This window comes from Cavia porcellus, unplaced genomic scaffold, assembly GCF_034190915.1.
Source record: "Cavia porcellus strain 051 isolate PalLab524CR breed Dunkin Hartley unplaced genomic scaffold, mCavPor4.1 scaffold_12, whole genome shotgun sequence".
Classification (NCBI taxonomy): domain Eukaryota; kingdom Metazoa; phylum Chordata; class Mammalia; order Rodentia; family Caviidae; genus Cavia; species Cavia porcellus.
The window spans coordinates 48,711,361-48,738,436 of NW_026947495.1; the positions used below are offsets into that span (position 1 = coordinate 48,711,361).

Sequence of the window (27,076 nt, forward strand, 5' to 3'; positions counted from 1 at the left end):
CAACAGAACAGTTTGTGCTTTCAGTGTTTAATCATTTTTTCATGCATATGTCTGGTAATCTAAACAAGTACTTTAAAGACAACAATACACCTGGACACACTCACAGTTATAACAGCATCTCTAGAGACAAGTAACAGTATCTTCATTTTAAAGATAGAAGATAGAACTGCTCTGAGCAGTTGTGAACAGCAACATATTGACCATTGTTAATACCCTATTCTGTTTTGACATTCTGTATCATTGTCTTTGTTTTTTTTTTTCATTTTAAAATAAAATTTTTAAACATTTAGATGACATTTTGTTGGGCGTGGTGGTGCACGTCTATAGTATCAGCTATGTGAAAGGCTCTGATGGGAGGATCACTTGAGCTCAGAGTTTCAAGACCAGCCTAGGCCATACAGTGAAACTTTCATTCAAAAATATATGTATGTTTTTAGATTTTAAATATTTCATTATGTGAAATTATAAAACTATTTCCAGAGAACACAAAATGTATGCTCCAGCAAATAATTTTTTTATCCTATTCTACCCACAAAGTAAGACTATTGTGGGTTTATGTAATCTTACATTTCAGCACTTTCCAGGCAGAATAACAATAATCAAGAATTCTTAATCTACAGTCAAAGAGAACTATATGTATTTTATTTTTATTTTATAAATAGATAATCATAACATGTTACAGATTATAAAACTGAAATACAAGGAAGATAGCAGGATTGGGTGGTGCACACCTATAATCCCAATAATTGAGAGGCTGACACTAGGAGGACTGCAAGCTCAAGGCCAGCCTGAGCTGAATAGGGAGATCCTGTTTCAACAAATCAAAATCAAAAGAAGGTAATTTGCAAAGATATACTATATGCTGAGCATTAACTTTGCTTTTAAGTATCCTGTTTTTACAATGAGTCTATAATTTCTTTAAATTGTTGGCTTAAACCTAAGAATTACATTCCAAAATTTAGATAAATTGATGCTATTTTTTTTTTTTTTGTCTTTTTCCTTTTTTTATCAGTACCAGGGATCGAACTCACGACTGTCTGCTTGCAAGGCAGGCACTTTATGCCACTGAGCTAAATCCCCAGCCCCCAAGTTGATGCTATTTATGCTGACTTTGAAAAATTTCTATTTCCATATACTGTCATCCCCCTTTTGTTACTGTTCTATGGCTCTTGAATTTTCTGCTAGAGATGAGTTATTTGTATTCATTTTCCTTCAATTTATTTCTCCATATTTTTTTTCTTAAATTGACTTCACTCTGGATTTTGTACTCAACACTCCACAGAGATTTCTAAAGTCCAAAATGTGAATGACAGTGACATTACTGTATCCAGTGATGAGTTCCTTGTTCTTGTCCTTTTTGTCAGAAGCATCTAACACAACTGATAACTTGATCTTTGAATCACTTTCTTCTCTTGGCTTCCAGAAGAATCTGTTAGTCCTCTTAAAGTCTGGGCCTCAGATATTCTAGGATGTCACCTGAGCTGCATTTACTTGGTCAAAGCAAGTCACAAAGACCACTCTAGATTCAAGGAAAACACAAGTGAGTTGGTGAGACATAGAATCCTGGCTCTGTCTGTCATTACCTGTGTGATGTTGGTAGTAATAAGTGAATTAATTTCTTCCCTTGATTAAAGGAGAATAAACTTCTTTACAGGTAAAATGTGAAGTAATTAAACACAATGCCTGGCACAGGAACACACATTAACTAGACAATGATGTTGCTAAGGTTCTGTCACTCTACTCTGAACAATATTGCCCAACAACTGTGGCTTGTGTGTCACAGAGTAAAAGTTGTAAATTAATTCTAAGTACCCAGTTAAAAGTGAAATAAGACAAAGCAATTTTTAATGAAAACTACTAACATGGGGGAGACAGCTCCTTACCATGGCCAGTACACTGATTTCTGACATCCTCTATGCCTTCTACTTTAATGGCTTCTTGAAGAAAAATGTAACAGCTGTCCTGGAACTGAACCCAGGTAGATGAAGGACAGTCTATGTGGAAAAAGAAAAAACACTGTTAATCTGAGAATATGTACATGAATTCCTGAATATATTAGATATTAAATTTTCATACACATAATATCCCTTGTTAAACTTTTGTTAAAATAAGAAAGCAACCACTTTAATAGGAATTTCTCTTTTTACATATAGGAAAAGAGAAATGTATCAATGATTCTCTTCTAACTTGACAGAGCAAAGTTACAAGTCTTCAAATTGTTCTGCAATTTGAACACACATTATTACAGTATTAACAAAGGAACAAACTATCAAGACAACCAGTCAAAATTACAGGCTTCTCTTTTAATGTTATCTTTACAGAATGTAATAATTTCAAGTCTTAAGAGTTTTACAGAACTCTTGTTCCAACTATATCTCCAAGAGTACAGAACAACTGACTAAACAATATTCAAATTTTAGTATTTCACAAGGACAAGAAGATTGATGTTCTTGTGAATGACCTTAATTTGACACCTCATCAGATTCTTTGAACAAGTTCTATGAAACACAGCCATATCTTTTCTACTGTTAAGGACGAGGTAGAGAAGGTTGAGAAGGTAGAGAAGGGCATCTTCTTCATCTTTACCTTGGTTTCTTTTTTTTTATTTTAAGAGATAAGGGGCTGGGGATTTAGCTCAGCGGCATAAGCGCCTGCCTTGCAAGCAGGGAGTCACGAGTTCGATCCCTGGTACCAATAAAAACGAATAAGACCAAAAAAATAAAAAAAGATAAAGATAAAAGAGGACATAACAAAGCAGATCAGATCAGAACAATGTAGTAACAGCATTTTACCACAAGACAACCCATAATTAACAGTAACTACCATAATGTCTCTTTCTTTGAAGTAGTTGAGCATAGCTTCATATATGATAGTATCAAACATAACCAAACCGTATAAAATCATTCAAGAGGATGAAAGCATTACAGGGCTTTCAGAACCAAATAGCAGAGAACAATGGCTACTATATTATCTCATTTTCCATAGAAAATTTGTTTATACTATCACACCTAATAATATCCAATAAGATATAACAGGACAGAACCAAAGGAAACAGAAAAACAAAAGCACAGTAGGACTTCAGAGTAAGATGATACTAAATCAGCACAGGTTATTATAATACCTTGTTTTCTTTAACATAGCCGTTTATACTATCACATAATAAAATCAGACTAGGATAGAACCATTTCAACTAATGAATATAGACATTATAAGGCTTTGAATGTAATGGGGAACCATTAGTACTATAAACTCTTATATGCTCTTACCATTTCTTGTACTAGGGAGACTATATGGTATTTATACATATGAGTTTGATTTATTTTGCTTATGAGTATGGTCTCAGGTTGCATCCATTTATTTATAAATATATCAGTGTGATCATTCTTTATAGCTGAGTAGTACTCCATTGTATAAAAATACCACAGCTTTTTTATCCATTCCTCAGTTGATGGACACTTAGGTTTTTTCTAAGATCTGGCTATTACAAATTGTGCTGCTATAAACATGGGTGCTATATCACTGTGGTATGATGTTTTCAGTTCTGGGAATATGCCTAGAAGTGGAATAGCTGGAACAAATTGGACTTACAATCCCAGCTTTTTGAGAAATCTCCAGACTGACCTCCACAATGGTTGCACCAGTCTACACTCCCACCAACAGTGCAGGAGAGGTCCCTTTTTCTCACAGCCTCTCCAGCATTTTTTGTTGGTAGTTTTCTTGATCTTGGCCATTCTATCAGGAGTGAGATGCAATCTCAGTGTGGTTTTAATTTGCATTTCTCTAATGATTAATGATGAGGAACATTTTTTCATGTATTTATTTGCCATTTGTATTAATCTGAGAACTGTGTATTCATCTCAGCTGCCCATTTTTGGATTTGGTCTTTGAATTTCAGGGTTCTGAATTTTTTTTTTTTAAATTCTTTATATGTTTTAGACAGAAGTCCTTTGTCTGAAGGACAGTTCACTAAGATTTTTCCCAGTTTTTGGGTTTTCTTTTCACTATGCTGGAGATTTCTTTTGACATGCGGAAACTTTTTAATAGGATGTGATCCTAGCTATTGATTCTGGGAAGTATTTCCCATGCAGTGTGATTCCTATTCATGAATTCTCTACCTACCCTTATGTCTTCAAGATGTTTACCTACTTAGTCTTCCAACAGATTTAGTGTTTCTGTTTTAATATTCAGATCTTTGATCCATTTAGATTTTAGGTTAGTATATGGTGATAGGCATGGGTCTAGTTTTAGTTTTTGGCTTATGGAACCATTTAATAAAGAGACTGTTGTTCTTCTAGGGAACACGTTTGGCCCCTTGATCAAAGATAAAGTGGTTGAGTGTGTTGCTGGTTGTGGTTCTATCTTCTAATCTATTCCATTGATCTTCAGATCTGTTTTTATTCCAGTACCAAGTTGCTTTTATTACATTTGCTTTGTAGTATAACTTCAAGTCAGGGATTGTGATGCCTCCTGTCTTACCTTTGCTGCTTAGAACTGCCTTTGCTATTCTAGGTCTCTTCTGCTTCCAGATGAATTTTTGGATTAATTTCTCTAGATTATGAAGTATGTTGATGGTATTTTCATTGGGATTGCATTGAATCTGTATAAAAGTTTTGGGAGAATGGCCATTTTTACAATATTTATTCTTCCTATCGATGAGCAAGAAATGTCTTTCTGAGGTCCTCTTTAATTTCTTTTTTCAAGGTATTATAATTTTCCCTATATTGATCTTTTACTTCTTTTGTGAGATTAATTCCTGAGTATTTCATGTTTTGGGATGTTTGTGTGAAGGGTGTGGCTTCTTTTATTTCTTTCTCAGTGATTTTGTTGTTAGCGTATAGAAATGCTATTGATCTTTGAGTATTGACTTTGTATCCAGCTACACTGCTAAATTTATTTGTTAAATCTTAGGTTTCAATGGAGTTTTGGGGGTCTTCTATGTACAGTATCATGTCATCTGCAAATAATGATAATTTAACTTCCTCTTTTCCTATCTTTACTCCTTTTATTTCTCTCTCTTGTCTTAATGTTCTGGCTAGTGTTTACAGTACTATGTTAAATAGGAGCGGTGAAAAGGGACATCTTTATCTTGTGCCTGATTTTAAGGTAATGGCTTTCAGTTTTTGTACATTTAATATGATGCTGGCTGTTGGTTTGTCATAGATGGCCTTTATCATATTGAGGTAAAGACCATCTATTCCAATTTTCTGTAAGGTTCTTAGTATGAATGAGTGTTGGATCTTATCTAAAGCTTTTTTTGCATCTATAGAGATGATCATGTGATTCTTACTTTTGGTTTTATTGATATGGTGGATTACACTTATTGACTTACATATGTTGAACCATCCCTGCATGCCTGGGATGAATCCCACTTGGTCGTGTGTATAATCTTCTTGATGATTTGCTGCATCCTGTTTGCCAATATTTGATTGAGGATTTTTGCATCTGTGTTCATTAGGGAGATTGGCCTGTAGTTCTCTTTTTTAGTTGGGCCTTTCTTAGGGTTTGGTACTAGAGCAATATTTGCTTCCAGGAATAGCTTAGGAAGAATTGCTTCCCTTTTGATTTCATTAAAGAGTTTGAGGAGTGTTGGCAGTAAGTCTTCTTTGTATTTCTTGTAAAATTCCACAGTGAATCCATCTGGGCCTGAGCTGTTCTTTGTAGGTAGGAACTTAATTACATTTTCAATTTCATTAATAGAAATTGGGTTATTCAGCAGTTTTACATCTTCTTCACCCAGGTTTGGTACTTCATATGTTTCTAGGAATCCGTCCATTTCTTCTGTGTCATTGAACCTATGAGAGTAGAGTTTTTTTGAAATAAGTGTTGATGATCTTCTGTATCTCCACAGAGTCTGTAGTGATTTTGCCTTTTTCATTCCTCACTGCATGAATCTGAGCTGTTTCTTTCCTTTTTAAAGTAAGGTTGGCTAGGGGCTTATCAATTTTATTTATTCTTTCAAAGAACCAACTCTTTGGTTCATTGACTTTTTTGGATTGTTTTCTTAGTCTCTATTGTATTAAGTTCTGCTCTGATTTTTATAGTTTTCTCCCTTCTTTTGACTTAGGACTTGACTTGCTCTTCTTTTTCTTGATGTTGGAGGTGTAGCATCAGGTTGTTTATTTGTATTCGTTTTGTTTTCCTGATGTGGGAACTCAGTGCAGTAAATTCTCCTCTGAGGACTGCTTTCATTGCATCCCACAGATTCCAGTAAGTCATATTTGTATTTTCATTTGCTTGTAGGTATTGTTTAATTTCTTCTTCAATTTCCCCTGTGACCCACTGATTGCTCAAGAGTGTATTACTCAATTTATATGTGTGTGTGGGATTTTTGCAGTATCTTTTATCATGAATTTCTAGTTTCATGGCACTATGATGTAATAACATGCAGGGGATAATTTCAATTCTTTTGTATTTATTTAAATATGTTCTGTGAGCTAGTATATGGTCTGCTTTAGAGAATGTCCCATGTGCTGCTGAGAAGAATGTGTATTCTGATGTTGTTGGGTGGATCACTCCGTATATGTCTACCAAGTCCATTTGTTCACATGTGTGATTCAGTTCTGTTACTTCTTTGCTGCTTTTCTGTCTGGTCAATGTGTCCCTTGGTGTCAATGGTGTGTTAAGGTCTCCTGCAATAACTGTGTTATTGCTAATTTGATTTTTCATTTCTATTTGCTTTGTATAACTGGGTGCTCTGGAATTTGGTACATATATATTTAAGATAGTTATCTCTTCCTCTTGAAGTTTTCCCCTAACCAGTATGTAGTGACCTTCTTTATCTCTTAGGATCATTCTTGGTCTGAAGTTCACATTATCTGCAAACAGAATAGCTACCCCCGCTTTTTGTTCGGTTCCTGTTGCATGAAGTATTGTTTTCCATCCTCTGACTTTCAGTATGTGAGTTTCCTTCTGGGTTAGATGGGTTTATTGCAGACAGCATATGGTTGGATGTTGTTTCTTGATCCATTCTGCCAGTCTGTTTCTTTTAATTGGTGAATTGAGATCATTTACATTAATGGTTATAACTGTTATATATTGGCTTATTGTTGACATGTTATCTTTCTGCTGTTGCATCTTTATCTTTCCATTCTGTTCAGTTGTTTACTTTGCTTAGTGTTTTTTTTTTCCTATGTGTATCTAGACTGTCTTTCAGTATTCTTTGCAGGGTTGACTTGGTGTTCATGAAGTTCTTCAGCTGTTCTTTGTCATGGAAGTATCTTATTTCTCGATCGATTTTGAAGGACAGTTTTTCAGGATACATCAGTCTTTGTTGGAAATCATTTTCCTTTAGGATCTGAAATACTTCACTCCATGCTCTTCTTGACTTCATTGTTTGTGTTCAGAAGTCTGCTGTGATTCTGATAGACTTTCCTTTATAGGTGATCTGTTTTTTCTCTCTGATAGCTTTTAGTATACTATTCTTAAGTTGAATTTCTGGGATGGTGGTTATTATATGTCTGGGTATAGTTTTATTTTGGTTATGGCTTTTTGGAGTTCTATATGCTTCACTAATCCTAATGTCAGTTTCTAGTCTCATATTTGGGAAATTTTCAGCTATTACTTCTGTGAATAGCCTCTTGATATCATTTGCGTTGTTTCCTTCTTTTTCATTTATCCCTATCAATCTTATGTTGTTTTTCTTTGCATCATCTTCCAGCTGTTGAATTGTTATTTCCTGATTCCTTGTTATTTTTAAAAGATCTTTCCTTTCCTATTCACTAGCTGCAATCTTGTCTTCGAAGTCTGAAATTCTATCTTCACTTTCATTGAGTCGGTTTTGACAGCTTTCAATGGAATTTTTGATTTCCTGTACATCTCTTTGAATCTGCTTCATGTATTCTGTTTGATTCTTAAATTGTTCATCCAGGGATTCTATCTTTTTGTTTTGTTCCTCTAATTCTTTAACTGTGTCTTCTTCAGATGTGTTCAGAATCTCTTTCATTACTTTTATCATTTCTTCTTTTACTTGGGAGTTTTTTTCTAGTTTGAATTCCTTTAAAGCTTCCTGGAGTTGTTTCTTTATTTTAGTTGCTACTGTTACAGGTATTTCAGGTGTATGGCATATATTTTCTTCTACGTACATGACTCCTAGGCTTTCTTGGGTTGGGCTTGAAGTTTGAGATTGCATTTTGGTCTTTTGTCATTTTCCTATATTTCTGTGTTGTTCCAGGGCCTCCCCTGGATGTGTTGGAAATCGACTCATATGCCCTAGGCTCCTGGGACTGAATGGAGGTTGCTAAGTGTGGTCCATTCAGGCCCTCAGGCCCTCCTGTGCCACCTTTAGTGTTCCAGGTAGCTGGGCAGGCACCTAACCACTGTGAATGATGGGCTAAAGCTCTCCCTGGGCAAAGACCAATGCCCTGGAACTCATTTCACCTGCTCTCCACTCCTATAATTGAAGAAGGTCGCTGGGCATAATATAGTCAGTCCACAAAACCTCCCAAGGCTAGTACAGTGTGGCTGGGAAGTGGGTGGTTCGCTTAGCACTGGGAGTGATGGTCTAAAGTCTCCAGGGGCTTGGGATGGCACATGGACTCACCCCAGTCACCAGCTGAGTTTCCCAGTTTGAAAGAAAGTCACTCGGTGTGTCCTGGGCAGGCCTGAAACCTGCCGAGCACAGCCTAGTGTGGCTGGGCTCTGGGCAGGTCCTTGAGCACTGGGAGTGATGATCTTAAAGTCTTCAGGGCTCAGGATGGCACACAGACTCACCCCAGCTGCCAGCTGAGTTTCCTGGTTTCTACCTTGGTTTCTTTTTGTTGATTATCAAGATGTACGTCCTTAAGCCTCGATTCTAAAATGTCATTAGACTTGCAAGGAAAAGTAAGAGCTTGATTTCATGGGCCAAAATGGAGGAAAAAGAAGTAGATTTTATTTAATTCTAGTAAAGAAATGAGCACAAAACACTAAACTTCCATATTTTCTTAGGTTTATTTTAAAATCACTTAAGACTTTATTGAGTTTGATTCCTTATTTTATTTTAGTGCATGGAGTCAAACACAAGGCCTCACACACACTAGGCAGGCAGTCTACCACCAAGCTATACTGCCAGTCCCTTTTAAATCCTGTATGCATTACAATTTTAAAAGAAAGGAATAGGAGCAAGCCCTAATACAAAGATCAGAATTTACCAATCAGGCACCTTAATCTAAATTAAATCAAGTCTTGATTTTCTGAGTTCAAAACATTACAGACTATTAGTGTTTCAAGCACTTGACCTTAGCTTCTTAAAAGACAGAGCACATGGTCACCAAGATAGATTTCTCACATTTCTGATAACATCTTGATAAGGAGTGAGCAGAGGTGAAATGTTCCACATACAGATCTTTGTTTCAAAGGTAGGAGTGTGTTGTTCATACCATATTTTCTCTTTCCCACTGGCTACTCTGGCTATGTACATTCGTGTGGTCAAGGAAACACCCTAGGAACAACAGAACAATGAGATGAACAGATCTAGGTGGAGCTGTCACATAAACTCAGATGGTTAACTGAGAGAAAAGTAAACTTCTATTTGATACATTATTATCAATTCAAATCACTCATGTATCAACCAGACCAAAAACCTAACTAATGGGAACTGGCTACTTAAAATTATCCCAACATGCAAGTGCAAGCTTTCCCTGGCCTCATGCTACCATATGTAGTAGTTAAACTATTCAAAATGTGCTGGGATGATTCAGGTACCAGTTGAAACATGAGTGATCTGAATTAACAATGACTTACTGAGATAGAAAACTGTTTCTCTCAATTTCCATCTGTGTGCATATGACAGCTTCATCTAGACCCGTTTAGTCAGTGCAAACTTTCAACTAAGTGTCTAGTTTTCTAGTGTCTATGCCTTCTTAAAATTTCTTCTGCCACAGTGTCACTACACACTTTGATCCCTTTCCTGAAAAGAAGCACTCAGTCATGGAACAGTTCACTACGCACTTCTGCTGCCCTCTTTGGAAGTCTGGACTTTACTCAGAAGGAAGACTAAATTTCTTTAAGTCCACCTTCCAGGATATCAAACACTGTTCTATTCTCATCTTTTCAGATCCAGACCATCTGTATAGTCTACTTTCTCCAAGATAGCACCAAGTGGAATTTATTTCAACCTTCACTTGCGATTTCTTTCTCTTGTAAGTCATCATCCAGTGGCAATGTAAAGTACCAGAAAAAGAGTCTTTGAATTCAGGACAGACTTGGGGTTTTATCTCAGTAGTGAGACCTTGGGCAGCTTTTCATATTTCTTATGTCTTCACAGGAAAATAAAGAGTAAACATCTACCTCGCTGGACTGTTGTGAACATTAAGGTGCTACAAAGTTGCACAGTACAAAGTGTAATACAAGGAAAGTGCTCAAAATATGTACTTTGCGGGGAATATAGCTCAACAGCAAAGCACCTGCCTGGCAAGCACTAGGACCTGAGTTCGATTCCTAGTACATGGTTTTTATCAATCATAATCATTCTTGGTATCTTCTTCCCTGCACAGGGACCAAATGAAAATAAGGACTGCACTTAATTAATTTTTGGATCTCTACACCTCAGATAACTCTTGAACTGTAATAAAGATAAAATGAGTCTTCTTTTTCATCTACATATAACTTAATGTACCCTCTTTTCTTCAAATACTTTCCTATTAGTTTATCTTTTTCTTAAATCATACTAAATTCCTTCAATTCTAAACTAAAACTAACTATAATTGACTTTGCTGTGAATTCTAATACTTTTTCTAGTATACTTTTAAAAAGTATACCTTTTTATTGGAATACAACATACAATACACAAGCCATAAATACACAATTTAGTGAATTTTCTTAAAACACACTATCATCAGCAAAATGAAGAAACAGTACATTAACTTGTTTTGTTCAATATCTTCTTTCAAAGTTATCCTAATTTCTAACATGCACTGTAGATTTGTTTGGCCTATTTGGGGACTTTATAGGAATAAAATCATATACATTACACTCTTATTATGTGTGGCTATTGATAAGTATTATTTTTTTTCTTTATGGGGGATTAAGTCAAGGCATTTGCACTGAGATACATCCCCAGCCATTTGTTTATTTATTTATTTTTGAGACAGGGCCTTGCTAAATTGTCGAGGCTGTCTCTAACAAATGGTGCTGGAAAATCTGGCTTACTACATGCTGAAGATTGAATCTAGACTCATATTTCTCACCATGTAGGAAACTAAAATTGAAATGAGTCAAAGATGTAAATATAAAAACAGAAACACTTAATCTTTTGGAAGCTAGAATAGATAAAACTCTTGAAGATGTACATGTAGCCAAAGACTTTATGGGCAAAACCCCAAGTGAACAGGAAATACTACAAAGTATCAACAGCTGGGGTCACATCAAATTAAAAAGCTTTGCATAGCAAAAGCAAACCACCAACAGAGTGAAAAAAGGACTCACAGAATAGGAAAAAACTTTTGCCAGCTACTCCTCAAAGGACTACTACTTAGACTATATAAAGAACTTAGAAAATCAGACGCCCTCTCACAATTCAAAGACCCTATCCAAAAATGGGCATTGGAAATGAACAGATGTTTCTCAGATAAAGAAGTAAAAACAGCAAATAAATATATTCTCTGTCATCTGCAGGCTGGAGAACCAGTCAGTGGTATAGAGTTAGTCTGAAAGTCTTAGAATGGAAGGTAAGATAGGATGATAGTATAAATCCTCACTGAGTCTGAAAATCTGAGAACCAGGAAAAAAAAGAGACGGGTAACTCAGCTCCAGCAGAGAGTGAGTTTGACCTGCCTCCGCCTTTTTATTCCGTCTGGATCCTCACTAGATTGGATAATGCCTGCCACTGATAAGAGTCGATTTTCTTTTACTAATTCCAGTGCTAATCTCTTTCAGAGACAGACACGCTCAGACACACTCAGAAATAGAATTTTACTAGCTAGTTCAGCATCCTATAGCCCAGTCAAGTTGACACATAAAATTGATGGGTCATACCCATCATGGGTATGTAAGTCAACCCTGTTCAGTGTGAGAGAGGGCTACCCAAGAGCATGACCACCAAGGGGTAAGAATCTTTGGGGGCTGTCTTGGAGGCTAGAAATCACAGATACTGTAAGTACTAAAGAGGGGGTAAAAACAGAGAAGCAAGATCCTACGGAGGGTAGAGGTCAGGGTTGCAGTTTTAGAACAGGGTCTGGGAAAGAATGCACTATAAATGTAACAAAGATCTAAAGAAGCTGAAGGAAAAAGTCATGTGGATATCTAGGTCAGACAGAGGGAAGAGCAAACAAGACCACTGAGATGGGGCATGATTGAATGATGACTAGCTACTCAAAGATCACTGTTGAAAGAAATCTTATGTGACAAAAAGAAAAAAGACTCTATGCAGAAAAAAAAGAAAATAGATTACTGATTTACTTTCCCAAGTTTTCAACTGCTTCTCCCTTAGCTTATTTCAGCATTAGTCATACTTTTGATTAAGTCAACAGTGAACCCCTCTGCACAGAGTATGTGCCCCAGAAATTAAGTTTTATGCACTACTTGAGATATATTGTGGAGTGGGTCATAGGCCAGTGGTGGTGCACATGCCTGTGTTAAACACACACACACACACACACACACACACACACACACACACATACATGTATACTTCAAAAATACTGTTAGAATATGGCTGTTAATCCTTTGAGGAAGGCTAACCTAAGTCATCTTTGATGCTAAAGTATCTTTAAAGCATCTTTGCTATAACCCTATTATAATTAAATCCTGCTCTCTTCACTCATTTCTTCACAGCAGTCCTGAAAAATAGGCTGTTATTAATAAAAAAAACTTCAATGACTCTTTAGGGATTTTATAATTGTACAGCTATTAATTTAACATGCTCAGAAATTTAGGAGCTTGATAAATAATTTAAAAGCTGTACTTAACTCCAAAAGTTAGATCATCTGTCCCAAATTACAATGAACTGAAAGAATAAAATATATCCACAGGACATTTTGAATTATCAGTCAAATCTAATAAAACTCTGTTCCTTTATAAGTTTGCTTTTTAAAAAAATAACCATTCAGCGTAAGAGTAAGTGATCCTTGGGTTGTCATAAATATTCACACACACAAAAAAAGGTTTTCATTTTCTCTTTCCTTGTCACTGATAAGACCCTTGCTCCTCTCCCAGCAAAAGAGGATTTGTAGTCATTTACCTTCCACAAGGGCTGCTCTGGCAAGAAAGAGGAAGAAGGGATATTTATCGTGCTTATTACAAATGGAATAGGGAGTGATTATTCCAAGTTCCTAATTCAGAGCTTCTGTGGTTGTGCTCCGGGCTTCGAGATCTCAAAGCAATGAAGCTACTATGACATCCTATCCCTTCTCCACATTGCCCTTCCCAATCTATATTCCAAGATGTCCACCTCCAACTACTGCCCTTTGTTTCTTTCTTAGAAGAGCTGTCATGATTTTGGATATTAATAGAAGCTGTGTGCCAGCATTCACCTACACCTTTATCACTGGGCATCAGTGCTCTACTCTCTTACATATTCAGTCTCCAGGTCTGCCCTAGAAGTCTAACGACCCACAAAAGCAATGAAATACTTGACATATGCAATGGAAAGTTGTGTAAAATAACTTGGTTGCAACATTGATTTTCAGCCTTCAGATTCCATAAGCAAATCTTTCAAGGCTTCTAACAATGAAAGAAATCCTAAAATAATAGATGATAATTTACTTTCAAGGAAGGAAAAATTAACATTTCAAAATTAAAAGATTCCAGTATTTAGTATATGAGCTAATGTCCCCTGATCAAACTGTACCATCCATAAGGATCAGAAAAAGTGCCTTCAATAAGCCAAGAGGATTGGATGCTTTGAATTATAAGTGAGTTCATAGCAGAGAGTAACATAATTTCAAAAAATTGCAACTTAAGTATCCCTACTTTTTAAATCATTCTCCCAATTTTTCATTCTTTAATTATAAGTTAAAGGGAAGAGACACACAAAAAAACAATGTACAAGACAGTCAAATACCTGCTGTGATGGAGCTTGCTTTGGTAAAACAAGCATCCAGGAAGAAGACAAATGAATAAGCAAGATGCACTCAGAAATGCTTTGAAGGAGCTAAAACATGGAAATGGGACAGAGAAAGCAGGGTATTTGAGGAAGGGCTGAAAAGGTGACATATAAACAAGAGATCTGAATGGACCAGTGGCAGGTATTCTTTGCAGAAAAAGCATTGAGAGTTCCCAGGTCAGTAAGAGATAGCATTAGGATAAATGTCTTAGATTTCTTGTTGCTTGGACAAAATAGCTGACAGCCACAAGTTAATGGAGGAAAGGTTGTTTTTAATTCACAGTTTGTAGAGGTTTCAGTCCATAGTCAGCTGGTTCAAAGGCAGAGCACCACGGTAGAGAAGCGTGGCAAAAGAGAAATCATTCATGGTGTGTCAGGCAGGAGGCAGCAAGCAGTGGACCATCCTTTCCCTTTTTATTCCATTCAGGGTACAAGCCTATTGACTGATGCTGAGCAAACCGAGGGAGGGCCTTCCCATCATCCACACCCAGAACTATGCTACCCCAATCAACAGATTAATCTAGTTATCACACACTTATGATCCAGTCACCTCTCCAAATCTCCACCTGTGAATTTAGGGGTAAGCCGTAACAGTAAGAGATGATATTAGGGAAAAAAGATAAGGGCACCTCATTCCAGAAACCTAGATTCTCAACAATGTTATGACCACATAATGAGAATTTAACTCTAAAATCCATCATCCTATACTTCTCATAGAAAGGCAGTGAGCCAATGAACATTTGGATCATCTATGTGCAAAATATACAAATGCAAATTTTTAAAAGGATGCCATGGAACCCATTATGGTATATAGCTGGATGTCTGCCAAGAGCCTAAATGGTTCATTGGTAGGACTTTCGTAAGACAACTGAACCATGGGGACACTGTAACTAACTTGCTGTTAGGAGATAGGACCTAGTTCAGGGAGGCAGGCTGCTGGCATGTGACCTGGAAATGTGTACAATATCTCCTTCCCATCTCCCTCCTTTCTCTTGCTTCCTGGTCGCATGACCTGAGCAATTTCCCCCCTGCTATGCCCTTCTACCATGCCACTGACCATGCCAGCACTGAAACTCCTGAAATGTGAGTCAATATAAACCTTTCTTCATTTAAGTTATTAGTATTGGGTATTGTGTCTTAGTAATGAGAAAATTAAGACAGAACCTTACTCAAAAATTTAAAGACTGTTTTGCCCATTGTGATTTTAAGTTAATTATGAACAACATCCACACCTGTATCACCAGTCCCATGTGGGGAACTGTCTCTCTTCATGTGAGGACCCAGCAAGGAGATGGCCCCTGGCAAGCCAGGAAAAGAGTCATCGGCACGATGTCAACCTACAAAACTGTAAGTCTCACTGTTTGAAAGTCCACTTTATATGCTTTAATTTTGTAACTTGAACAACTTTTTCTTTTTTTTTTTTTTTTGTCTTTTTCCTTTTTATTGGTACCGGGGATCGAACTCACAACTGCCTGCTTGCAAGGCAGGCGCTTACGCCGCTGAGCTATTTTTATAACAATATGTAATCTATTAACTAGTGATTGCCTACTGTTTATTTTTTCTAAAATTCTGTATAACTTGTACCCTTTTTCTGTTTTTTTTTCTTTTTCTCCTTAAATAAAATTTTTAAAAAAGATTTTTTTTGTTTAAAAAAAAAAACTGTAAGCTAGGAGTTTGTAAGCTACCAGGCCATAGAATACATTTGGAGCTGAATTTGAAAGTAAAATAAGTGTCTAATAAGATCGAAAGGAGAAGGTACCATGAATACTCAAGAAGAAAAGGAAAGTAAGAGAAGACTTGGAGGAATCAAGGAGGGGGGAAGAGGAGAGATTGGGATTCTGTATGGCAGAAAATATAAAAATATTTCAACCCAAACGTAGTGGCACATGCCTGGAATTCTAGCACTCTGGGAAGCTGAGGCAGGAGGACTATAAGTTTGATCTCAGTCTAGGCCATTTAGTAACTTAGATCTTGTTTCAAAATGAAAAATCAAAAATGGTGAAGACGTAGCTCAGTGCAAAGGCCCTGGGTTCAATGGGGAGGGGTGTGGAGAACAATATAAGATTACTTTCACTAATAAACTCCAAAATAATAGAGAACAGTAACAATGATTTCCCTTTCAACATTAAATTTATACATGATGCAATACTATAAGAGATTTTGTGTTAAAATCTTTCATTCAGCTAGTACTGTGAAAACCTTAACAAAGTTCTTTCTTAGTTCTTTTTTTTTTACTTGAAAATTCCTTTATTTTGCCTCCTAGATGTGGGGTGGGGGCCCACTCAGACTCTTGACTTATTTATAGGCCAGATATAATGCCTGCATTTATCTGGACAGATTTGTGCAGCACTGTGAAGAAAAACATCCATTAGTTTTTCAGCATTAGCACACCATCATGTATATGAATGAGCTCAGTGATCATAAATATCCAACACCGAGTGGTACTCAAGTGATGTTTCCTAGTTGTAGTAATTACCCTTCATTGTGCATGAGGAGGGCCAGGAGAAGGAAACACATGCCTGTAATGGGAACTAGTTCTCAGTGTGCACAACAGCCCTACGAAGCATGATCTCTAGGTTACAGAGTACAGGAAGTTGGGTATCTAGCAAGCACAAAGTTCATGCTCTTTTCAAATTAATCTTTAAAGCCTCTGGACTCAGGGAAGCTGATTAAAAGCACGAATTTATTCAGTATGCACTTTTAAAACTCTTGAAAGGTCCTTTTATCCACACTGGTTTTTAAAAGGAAAAGAATAAAACTTGCCAGAGAAGTTTGTCCTCTAACACCAGTCAAAACAGTTTCTCTGAAAAAAGAGATACAAAAATTTAGAAACCGATTCTCTTTTAAAATCTGCCAACTGTGTGTATGTGTACTTTTATCTTATGTTACTTTTTTTTATTAGCCTAAAGTACAAATGTATGGCATCACAGAGGGTAAGTTAACCTGTGGTTGGGATGACTGACCCAGGAGATGAGGGTGTGTGTGAGGACTCAGAAACAGAATCTCTAGTCCAGCCTGCCTTGGACAAAATTAACACGCAGTCTAAGTGGTGTGAAAATCCACACATCTTGCTTCTTCTTGTCCAGTGGCAGAGGATGGCATAACTGGTTATAAATGTCAGCCCACAAAACCTTCCAAGGAAGGAGCTCTCAGTTTGTAAGCAAGCTCCGAGCTGCTTACAGGGCTGTGGCTCCCAACACTGAGGACCTTTAACATACTCTTTCCTGCCAGCAGGCTTCAAATAGGAACTTCTTATAAAAACGCAATGAAACCTTTGGGAGGGGGTCTTGCATAATCCTTTTAGTTAAGCCCACACAAACATTCATTCAGTTCTTGTTTATTTTGCTCTTTAATTCCTGGAGTTGTGCAAAGAATAGTGTTCTTGGATGGAAGCCCTCCCCAGAGTTTTCCCATCAACATACTTTTGATACGCCTGTGCGGAAAAGCTGTCTGAAGAAAAAAAACACATGTTCAGTGGAACTGTCTATTTTCCTCAGGAATCTTTCTGAAATAACCTTATGTAATTTTTTTAGATGTCTCTTGCACAAGAGCAGACCAAAGATTTTTTAAATCACACGATTAACCAGAATCCAAGCCTCGTCTCTTCACATCCCTTTTCGATCCAGGGGTTATTTGGCTGAACTTCCTGTTGCAACAGCTTGAACGCCAACCAACTGGACAAACAGCAGTGCTTGCAAAAGAGGGTCCTGCTTCCTCCCTCTACCCTCACCCTCTCTCTGCACCCCTCCCTGGCTGCACACCATGGGAGAAATTTCAGTGCCTACGACCCCCTTCTCTTCTCAACCTCCAGTGCCTCTCCAACTACACCCGTCGTGGGACCCTAAGTCCGTCTGCTCTCTGGCTAATCAGCTCCTGAGGATGGGGAGATCCGGACGGAGTCCCCTACCACCACCCAAGGGCGCCCTCTCTGATCACACTGCGCAGAGGCAGAGGCAGAGGCAGATGCAGGTCGCTCCGACTCTGGGGAGCAGCGTCTGGGCGAGCAGGGAAGGGCAGCGTGCCCGGCGGAGGTGCAGACCCTCTGGCCGCCGGGCCTGGAGAGACCCCTGCGGGGAGTCTGCGCCGGACAGGGCTGGGAGGAGCAGCTCAGGGTCCCGCGCCCAGGCCGAGCGCCGGCGCAGGAAGGGGCTTACCGGAGGCGGTGGCAGCGGCGAGGCCCAGCAGCTGCAGCAGGAGCGTGGGCAGCACTGCCCGGGGCATGACGGCGGCGCGCGCCAGGAGCCAGAGCTGCGGGCAGCGGGCAGCGGGCGACTGCGGTCGGGAGCTGGGGCGGCGCTTCTCTGGGCGCGCCGCTGGGTCGCGGCCCTCCCGCCCCAGGCCGCGGGGCGGAGCGGGGAGGAAGCGCAGAGGATCCCGACCCGGCGCGGGAGGCGGGCGCTGCCTCCGGAACTTTTAAAAAAACTTTTCATTTGAATTAAAACCATCTGACTTCAAGAGTGTTGCAGAAATAGTATAAAGAATTTCTGTAACCCTTCATCTAGCTTCTCTAAATATTAACGTCTTACATAAATTCAGTATAAATATCAAAACCAGTAAATTACACCTAATCAGTTGTCTCTCTCTCCAGGCTTCTTTTTGTTCTGAGATCCAATGTAGTATCATAATTGCGCTGAGATGCCCTGACTTCTTAGCTTCTTTTAATGTAGGGTAATCCTTTGTCATTCTTTAGCTTTCAGGGTGGAATGTCCTTGGAAGAGTACTCACCCATTGTTTTGCAGAATATCCCTCAGTTTTGGTTTGTCTGATGTTTCCTCTTTCTTTTTTTTTTGGTCTTTTTCGTTTTTATCGGTACCAGGGATCATAGTTACCACTGCCTGCTTGCGAGGCGGGCACTTATGCCGCTGAGCTAAATCCCCAGCCCTGATGTCTCCTCTTGATTGGATTCAGGTCTTGTGTTTGGCAGGAGCCCCACAGTCTTGATGCCACACACGGGGGACACCGTGGCAATATTTTATCACTGAGATGTTAATTTAGATCACTTGATTAAGGTGGTATCTGCCAGTTTTCTCCTTTAGAATTGGCCTTGAACGTCCTTTTCATAGACCTCCCATGGCCTAAACGTCTTAGAAAAATTTTCTCTATTATCAGAAAACTTTTCTCTGTCATCAGGTCCTGGATCAAGATCTACAGCGTGGCTAATGAAGACCTCTGGAGCAGGTCAGCACAACAGGCCAAGCAGGGCTCTGTGGTTAAGCCTCAACTCACTGCCCAAAAAGCCCTAAAAAATGAAACCCAAACTGAGCATGGTAGTGCATGCTTGTAATCCCAGAACTCTGGGAAGCTGAGGCAGGGAGATGGCAGGTTTGAATTCAACCTGGGCAATTTACACCCTGTCTCAAAAGATAAAAATAAGTAGATAAATAAATAAAAAGAATGGAGCTAAGTACATTTAATTCCCAGTACTGAAAAACAAAAACTAAACTTACTATGAAAACAAATGACCTAATTAAAAACTAGGAAATCTGAGCAGACATCTACCTCTCATCAAAGAACATACGTAGATCCCCAACATTTTTGGCACCAGGAACTAGTTTTATGGAAGATAATTTTTCACAGCCTGGGATAAGAGTGAGAGGTGATGGTTTCAGGCATGATTAAAGCACGTTACATTTATTATGTATTTTATTTCTATTCTTTTTACATTGTAACGTAGAATGAAATAAACAACTCACTATGATGTAGAATTAGTGTGAATCCTGAGGTTGTTTTCCTGCAATTAGTCCCATCTGAGGGTGGTGAGAGACAGGGACCCCGGAGTGTGTTGCCTATGTCTAGTCAACTTTGTAAACTCAGTTTGACTTGCCACTTGTTGTAGCTTGTCACTGACCACGCACTGATAGGTTTTTGGTATGATCTGCAGACAACTGACTTGCTATGGCCACTGTGCAGTCGAACTTTGCTGCCAGTGTTTATCAGTATTCGCAGCTACCCCCTAGGGCTGCTAGTGCTGCCTCGGTTTACATCATGCAGCATTAAATTCTCCTAAGGAATGAACAACCTAGATCCCTCACATGTGTAGTCACAGCAGAGTTCATGCTCCTGTGAGACCCCAAAGCTGCCTCTGATCTGACAGGGGGTGGAGCTTAGCCAGAGCGCTGGGGAGGGAGTTGTAAATATGAAACTGCTTGCTTAGGGACCACTTACCTCTTGCTTCCTGGCCTGGTTCCCAGCAGGCTATGTAAGTAGTCTGTGTCTTGGGGTTGGGGTCTCTGGTATAGATGGCAAATACATGCATAAAAAGATGCTCAGAATCATTATATCATTAAAGAATTAGCATTGCTGAACAATTCTTTGGCCTGACTGCTAGGCCTAGATAATTTAAGAGCAGAGTGAGTTGTTTTCTGTGTATTTCAGCTTTTCTAGACCAAGAAGGGGGGAAAAAGAATGGGTGGCAAAGGTTGATGAGGAGACTGAGACAAGATGCAGGTGCAAATCATGAAGGGAAGGAAAAAGAATAAAGATCTGAAATAATATAGCCGGCCTTTGGAAACAGGCTGTTCTGTAAGGAGTGTGAGGTAAAGTGGAAGAAGTGTTGGCTTGGGAGAGGGAGAGACAGGGTCTGAGGGTGACGTCTGGGTTTCTAGCCTGATGTAGAGATTGTACTTTCTTCATGTTAATTGAAAGAGAATGTAAGAAAAAGAACTGGTTGTGGGAATAGAAGTTTCTCAAGCACTGATTATGATTTAGTTTAGGGAAAAAAGAGAAATATGTGTATAATAAATTTGTTGAAATGTAGATATAGTGAGAATGTTTTAATTTAGAATATCCAGGGATTTAGAGACAATTGCACAGATCATGAAGTCTAGTTTTTTTTTTTTTAACTATTTATTTTGAGAGCTGGTCAAAATTTGTCTTTAGCAATATAAATTAGTTGAACTAATTAAAATATATAGGTCTTTGTATCTCCGAAATGGCTTTAGGATTAAATAAGCCTAAAATCTTAATGAAGGAACTAAGCCTTTGACTTTGTCTAGAAAAATCTCAGCCTTGGATTCAAGATTGGGGGTTAGTAGGACTACGCAGACATTTGCAGGGAAAAGTGCCAGATAATGAAAACACCTTGCCGTAGGATCAGGGAAGGAAACGTGCTGGGGACTGGTGAGTGGGGGGGAGAAGGTGGTGAATTTTGGTATCACTTCTGTATTTGTCCCCAGATCTCACTATTAAATTGACTTCCTTACTTTTTTAGGTACATGGTTTCAAGAGATAAAATTTGTCAGGCTTTGTGTAAGTTAAGGGAAGACTAGAATTAGTTATCTTTAGTTCTTCTGCAATATCTGGAACAGGAAATGAGGAAGACAGACCATTAGGGAAGCTCTGGACATGCTGAGAAAGGCTTTCGTACAGATTGTGCTCAGGGTGGGGTAGGTGGAAATATGAATGTGAGACTATATGTTTGAACTATGAATTCAGAAATGCCTCAGAGAAGAGGCGGTGGACAGGATTTTCAAGGGAGAGGGGATAGATTGCTGATTCTGATAGAGACCCACTGAGCAAGAAGAGTCTAAAAAGGAAAATAAAACCAAACATCCAGAGATGTAGGAATGATTTTGTTTATTCTTAAAAAGTGCCCATAAAATTTTTAATAGCAAGACACTTTATACTCATCATACCAGAATAAATATACCAGAATAAAGCACAATCTAAAAGTATTTTTATTCAAGAAGGTTCAATTTTGGTACATTTACTTAAAGATAAAAGAAAACAACTCTATCATCACTGTTACAGCTGTTCTTGACATGAAAAGTCTTATTGACTAAAATTGTACAAATTACAGGTCAAAAGAAGTAAAATATGAAAGCTTCTTCAATAAAATACTTTACAGCACTTTAGACTACATTAAAATTGTCCTAGAAAAGTATTTATAGCATTATGATAGTATCTATGCTTTAAATTTAAATTTATGCTTTTATACAAAAATACTCTAAATTACAAATATAAATTAAAAACTCAATAAAACATTCACTATATCTAGTGAAACTAGAATTAAGGCTATATATTCTATGTGGTAAAATTGAAAGTATTACTACAAAATCTTAAATAGTTTAGTGATGATCACTAAACTCACAGTTTCACTGTAATATTCTCTCATTTTTACAAACGCGATTTATATAATTTTTTTCACAGCCACCTTCTCTGGTTAATTCTTCTAAAAAGGCAATAAATTAATTTTTAAAATTTTAGTCAAAGGTTAACATGTTAGCTGTACATAGTGTGGCACTCCTGTAACCCTAGGTACTCAGGAATCTAAGACATGAGTATCACATGTTTGAGGTCAAACTGGGCAACTTAGCAAACTCTGTCTCAAATTAAAAAGATAAAATGGGCTTAGGGTGTAGCTCAGTAGTACAGTACATGCTTAGCATGTGTGATACCATGGGCTTAATCCCCAATATAAAAAAGTGAGTATTAAAAGATATAAAATATGAATATGAAAGATATAAAAATTGTAAAATTTTCAAATAGTCACTTCCCTAGTTGAGTCCCTTTAAACAGTCATGTTTTTAATCAGGAAGCAAAAATACATTGCTACAGGGTTTCAATCAATCTAACAATAATGTTCTCACATTTCAGAAACTTTCAGTACTAAATCTTCTTTAAAGATGTTTATGAATAAAAACATATACATTTAAATAACATTGGTATAAAATATCTTTGGAGTAGTATAAGAAGCATCTTGCCAAGAGGCATCATTTTGCTGTGTAAAAGGTATACAATTCACATTGTTTAATAGTAATTCCCTAATGTTACAAATGGCTATTTTGAAGTAATGTTGCTACTATTGATAGAGGAGTTTTTATTTGTAGGTACTAATTTTGCATTTGCCAGATGCTCTTGAAAATTAAAAGGTAGTTGGGGATTTAGCTCAGCAGCATAAGCACTTGCCTTGCAAGCGTGCAGCTGTGAGTTGGATCCCTGGTACCAAACAACAACAACAACAAAATTGAAAGATAGATATGTGATCCAGTAATATGGCAGTTTAAATTTTCTAAGTTATGTGAAAAATGCCATTAAAATATATGCATATCCTAGTTACCACCACATTCTTACAGAAATAGTCACATTAATTGGATCTATTATCCTATAAATGATGTAGACTTTAGTTCTGGCTTCTAGCCCACCCAATTCTAGTAAGTAGTTTTAGACATGGCATTTGGTAGATGATTGTGTAGACCAACATAGTAAGTAGCCAACTGAAGAAGTCCTTAAGACTTCTACTTTGGAACATAGTAAACACTGACCCTGGGAAAATTTTAAGTGGCTCATTTTCCCTAACACATTAGTGCAAATAAGCAATCTTTTAGGAGGATTTAGTCATGGAAAAAAGGAAACACAATCTCATCTTCATTCATTCCTTGTTCATACCGAACTGATGAGGAGCCTGCCCACCGAAAACGGTTTCTTTGGAAGAGAAACCAAATCAGTCCACTGATGAGAGCCAGGCAGCTGAGCACGGCAAATGTGATGCTTATTGCTTTGTAATCAGGACCTGGAGGAGAGAGGGGGTGACAATAGAGGAGAGAACAAGTCAGAAATTGTTATTGTTGATTTTAGTCTTTAAACTGTGTAACACATACTAACCATGTACAAATTAGGGACAATAACTACTTGATTGTACATAGCTTTCACAAAAAATTCAAACTTGTCATCACTTAAGTGCCTTCTTTTCAATTAAGTTGTTTTCTTTTTATTCACATCCTCTTTGTTGCTATAGAAATTTTCTTTCAAAAACGAAAGCACTGTTGTGTTTTCACTTCCCCTTACCATCACTCTTTGGGGAATATCACTCCTTAAATATTGTCCTATTAGCAAATAGCTAAAAGCAAATAGCTAAACCTTTAGCAAAAAGCTAAAAGTTGTGAGGTTTTGTTTGACTCAATATATGTCTGCTTCAAAATGGTGCATGTCTCTAGGGTGACTTCATTTAGTTCCTAGCTATTTGACTTCTAATCTGTCCAAGGCCTCTTATCCCCCCCATCCCGCCCATCGCTGGGGATGGAGCCCAGGCTCTTGCACATGCTAGTTAAGCAGCTCCACCACTCAGCTATCTTCCCAGACCTTATCCTATGACTTTAAATACAATCTCTATGTGGACCTATATTCTCTTTCATATATTCAGCCGCATACTTGACATCTCAATGTGGATATCTCTTCTCCACATGAGGAACTCAAAAATGGCCTAAATAGAACTCTTTATTTATACCATCTATACCTCTCCTACCCTCTAAAAGCTTCTAGTTGCTTTTCATTCTACTTAAAAGACAGCCAGAATTTGACCTTTCTATTTCCAAACCCTAAAGTTTCTGGCACCACCCTTTCTTCAGGTTCTTCCCTATCTCTGTGCTTTGCCTGGTGCTTTCCCCGAGCTGCGCTGAGCTGACCTTTCTGATCTCAGCTTCAGGGCCTCCTGTTCTGAGACACCTTCCCTGATAACCTTACCTGGAAGGTTATCCACCCACCTATTCTGCATCACACAGGGTTTGGAACTATTTCATATTCTCTTATCTTTTAGAAACTGAGTTGCTTGTTTATTTCTTTGTCCTCCTCCACTACACTGTAAGCTCTGTGAGACTGGGAAGCTGATCAGCCTTGTTCTCAGATGCACAGTGTGGAGAAGAGGGCATAACAGATGGAAGACACTGAATGTTTGCTGAATCAGTGCACGTATAAATAAATAGCAGCTGTCTCCATTCAGAGTTTTATCATTAGTATATACACACCAAGATGGAAAATTTTATGCTAGAACTTTAAAAATGTTAATGTGTTAAGATAGTTATTCAACTAGCTTTTCTTAGTTCATTGAAAAGCAAGGTTTATGCTAATATTATTTGGTCAATTTTTAAATTTTAAAACAAAAAAATAAAAACAATGATAAGAGAATTTCAAAAGAAAATAGTATGAGATAACACTGGTTAATATATTGTGTATTATTATCTCCAAAGTAGTTGTTCAGATTACAAGATATAGGCATGAAAAAATATGTTTGATCAGTTTTTCAAGCTAATGTTTTGTACTCTGAAAAACTACTAAGACAGCAAAATGCAGTGCATTAATTATCTTAACTCTGTTACTGATTTGTTTTGAAACACTGTTTTATTGCTATTTTTTTGCTTTTCTTCTCCTTAAAAATATTTAGAGCTTGTTTTCTACAAATAAAGTAAAATAATATTTTAATGTGATTTTATATATCAATTAATGAAGTTCAAATTATTATCACCTGAAGATATCCCAAACATTTTAAGTAGTTAAATCTAGTTTTAGGGCATCCTAAAATTAATCATGAGTTTTATGGGAAGGGGGAGAAAGGAAGCAAAGTAACCATAAAATAGACCTTCAAGCTCTTATATTGTCAAACTATGGGGAAAAAATGTATCTTAATGTTTAAAAAATCATCTCTGTAATACTTTGGCAGCTTCTATTTTTCTTAGAAAAGAATTACATATTAAGTTTAGACTGTTTAATAGCTTCATTTGGGAGCCTCAAATATGTAATGTACTTATAGTCTCTTGTAATCTTTTTCAGAGAGAAAAATCTATGATTTGATACTTTATTGATATTTCAGGACCAAAGACAAAAATTTAGCACATAGTTGGTTGCAATTATGTTTCTCTTTTCACTTTTTTCAGACAGGGTCTCACCGTGCACTTCAGGCTGGCCTTGAACTTACTATGTAGGCCAGGCTAGCCTAGAAGTTGTGGCAATGCTGTTGTCTCAGCCCCTTGAGTGTTAGGATTACAGGTATATGCCACCATGCCTGGCTATATGTTTATTTCTTGATCTGTTCCTTAAGGGCAAATGACATACTTACCCAGGGGAACTTTGCAGACAACTCTTCCATAGCCGTGTGAGCATTCAACTTTTTTCCAAGTTTCATTTGAAGCTAATAAGATGGTACATTTTCCATCACCACTCTTACTTTTATTTTCCCACTTAACAAATGTCACTCCTGATCCATCAAACCAATTCCAAGACTGATCTGAAGAAAGACATTAAGTACAACTATATTCACTGCTACTAAATGACTGAGTTAAAAATACGCTGTTCAAATAAAGCATTCACTTAGAATGGTGCTGTCCTTATACAAGAGGCACTATTTACAAGTGAAATCCACTAAAAATGAACAAAAACTATAAATAACTCCTTTAGTTGCAGTTGTCACTTTTCAAGTACTCCTCAGTCATATATGACTAGTGACTATCTTAGTGTAAAAATAGAACATATTTATCTTTGTGAAAGGTGCTGTTGGATACTGACAGAGCACACGGCATTTTGATTAATGTGTAGAATGCTCACACACTTACTGTGTGAGAGAGATGTCTGGGGATCAGTATGTCCCCTTCTTTAAGAAAGCACCTGTTATTAAGGTCACACTGCATAATAATGAAAGGGAAAGAAAGTGTTCAAAAGGGAAGAACAACTTGTAGGTATTCACATATATAACCGTATGTATGTTTAAGTGTGCAAGACAGATAACTGTACTACTCTCTGTTAGTTCTCAAAAAGGATAGTTTGTGCTGTCATTGTTCATTTTTTATGCTTTGATTTTGTAACTTGAGCGACTACTTCTAACAATGTGTAATATATTAACAAGTGTTGATTACTTACTGTTATTTTTTTGAAATTCTACATTATTTCTACCTTTTTTTCTGTTTTGCTTTTTAAACAAAGTCTCTGCAGGAAGAGGAAGAAGCATCCTCCCCACTACAGCCCCAGCACCGTCGCCATGGTTTTTTCTCAGTTGAGGGGGCACCACCTTGTGGTGAAAGAGTAAACACAAGTTTCCATTCATCTAGATGGCCATTCCAATCTGTTTATGTTTCGAAAAGTATTATCTTAGAATTCATACTTGCTTAAATTAGTTAAAACTCAACTTTGCATAAAGTTACATAAACAAACCTCCTACCCTTCTACCAAATTTGTATGTTTTTTAAAAAATCATTTATCCGTAAAATTGCTTACGACAATTTGATTGATGGTAAAAATATTCTAAGATGGAAAGGAATAATAAGATAATTTTCTTTCTTTTCTTTTTTT

At 37.5% G+C, this 27,076-nt stretch overlaps 2 protein-coding genes across 2 annotated transcripts in view; both read right to left on the reverse strand.

Moving 5' to 3' along the window:
* The window catches only part of Cd302 (CD302 molecule), a 30,945-nt gene extending 12,542 nt beyond the window's left edge, over positions 1–18,403 (reverse strand). The window contains exons 1-2 of the mRNA XM_005007676.4: positions 18,175–18,403; positions 1,884–1,994 (exon numbers count right to left, since the gene is read on the reverse strand). Coding sequence (XP_005007733.1) covers positions 1,884–1,994; positions 18,175–18,241 — 178 coding nt within the window. The 5' untranslated portion in view covers positions 18,242–18,403. The remainder of the gene's footprint in view (positions 1–1,883; positions 1,995–18,174) is intronic.
* A 3,175-nt stretch (positions 18,404–21,578) lies between these two features.
* The window catches only part of Ly75 (lymphocyte antigen 75), a 96,576-nt gene continuing 91,078 nt past the window's right edge, over positions 21,579–27,076 (reverse strand). Inside the window, exons 34-35 of the mRNA XM_003478570.5 lie at positions 25,851–26,018; positions 21,579–23,531 (exon numbers count right to left, since the gene is read on the reverse strand). Coding sequence (XP_003478618.2) covers positions 23,353–23,531; positions 25,851–26,018 — 347 coding nt within the window. The 3' untranslated portion in view covers positions 21,579–23,352. The remainder of the gene's footprint in view (positions 23,532–25,850; positions 26,019–27,076) is intronic.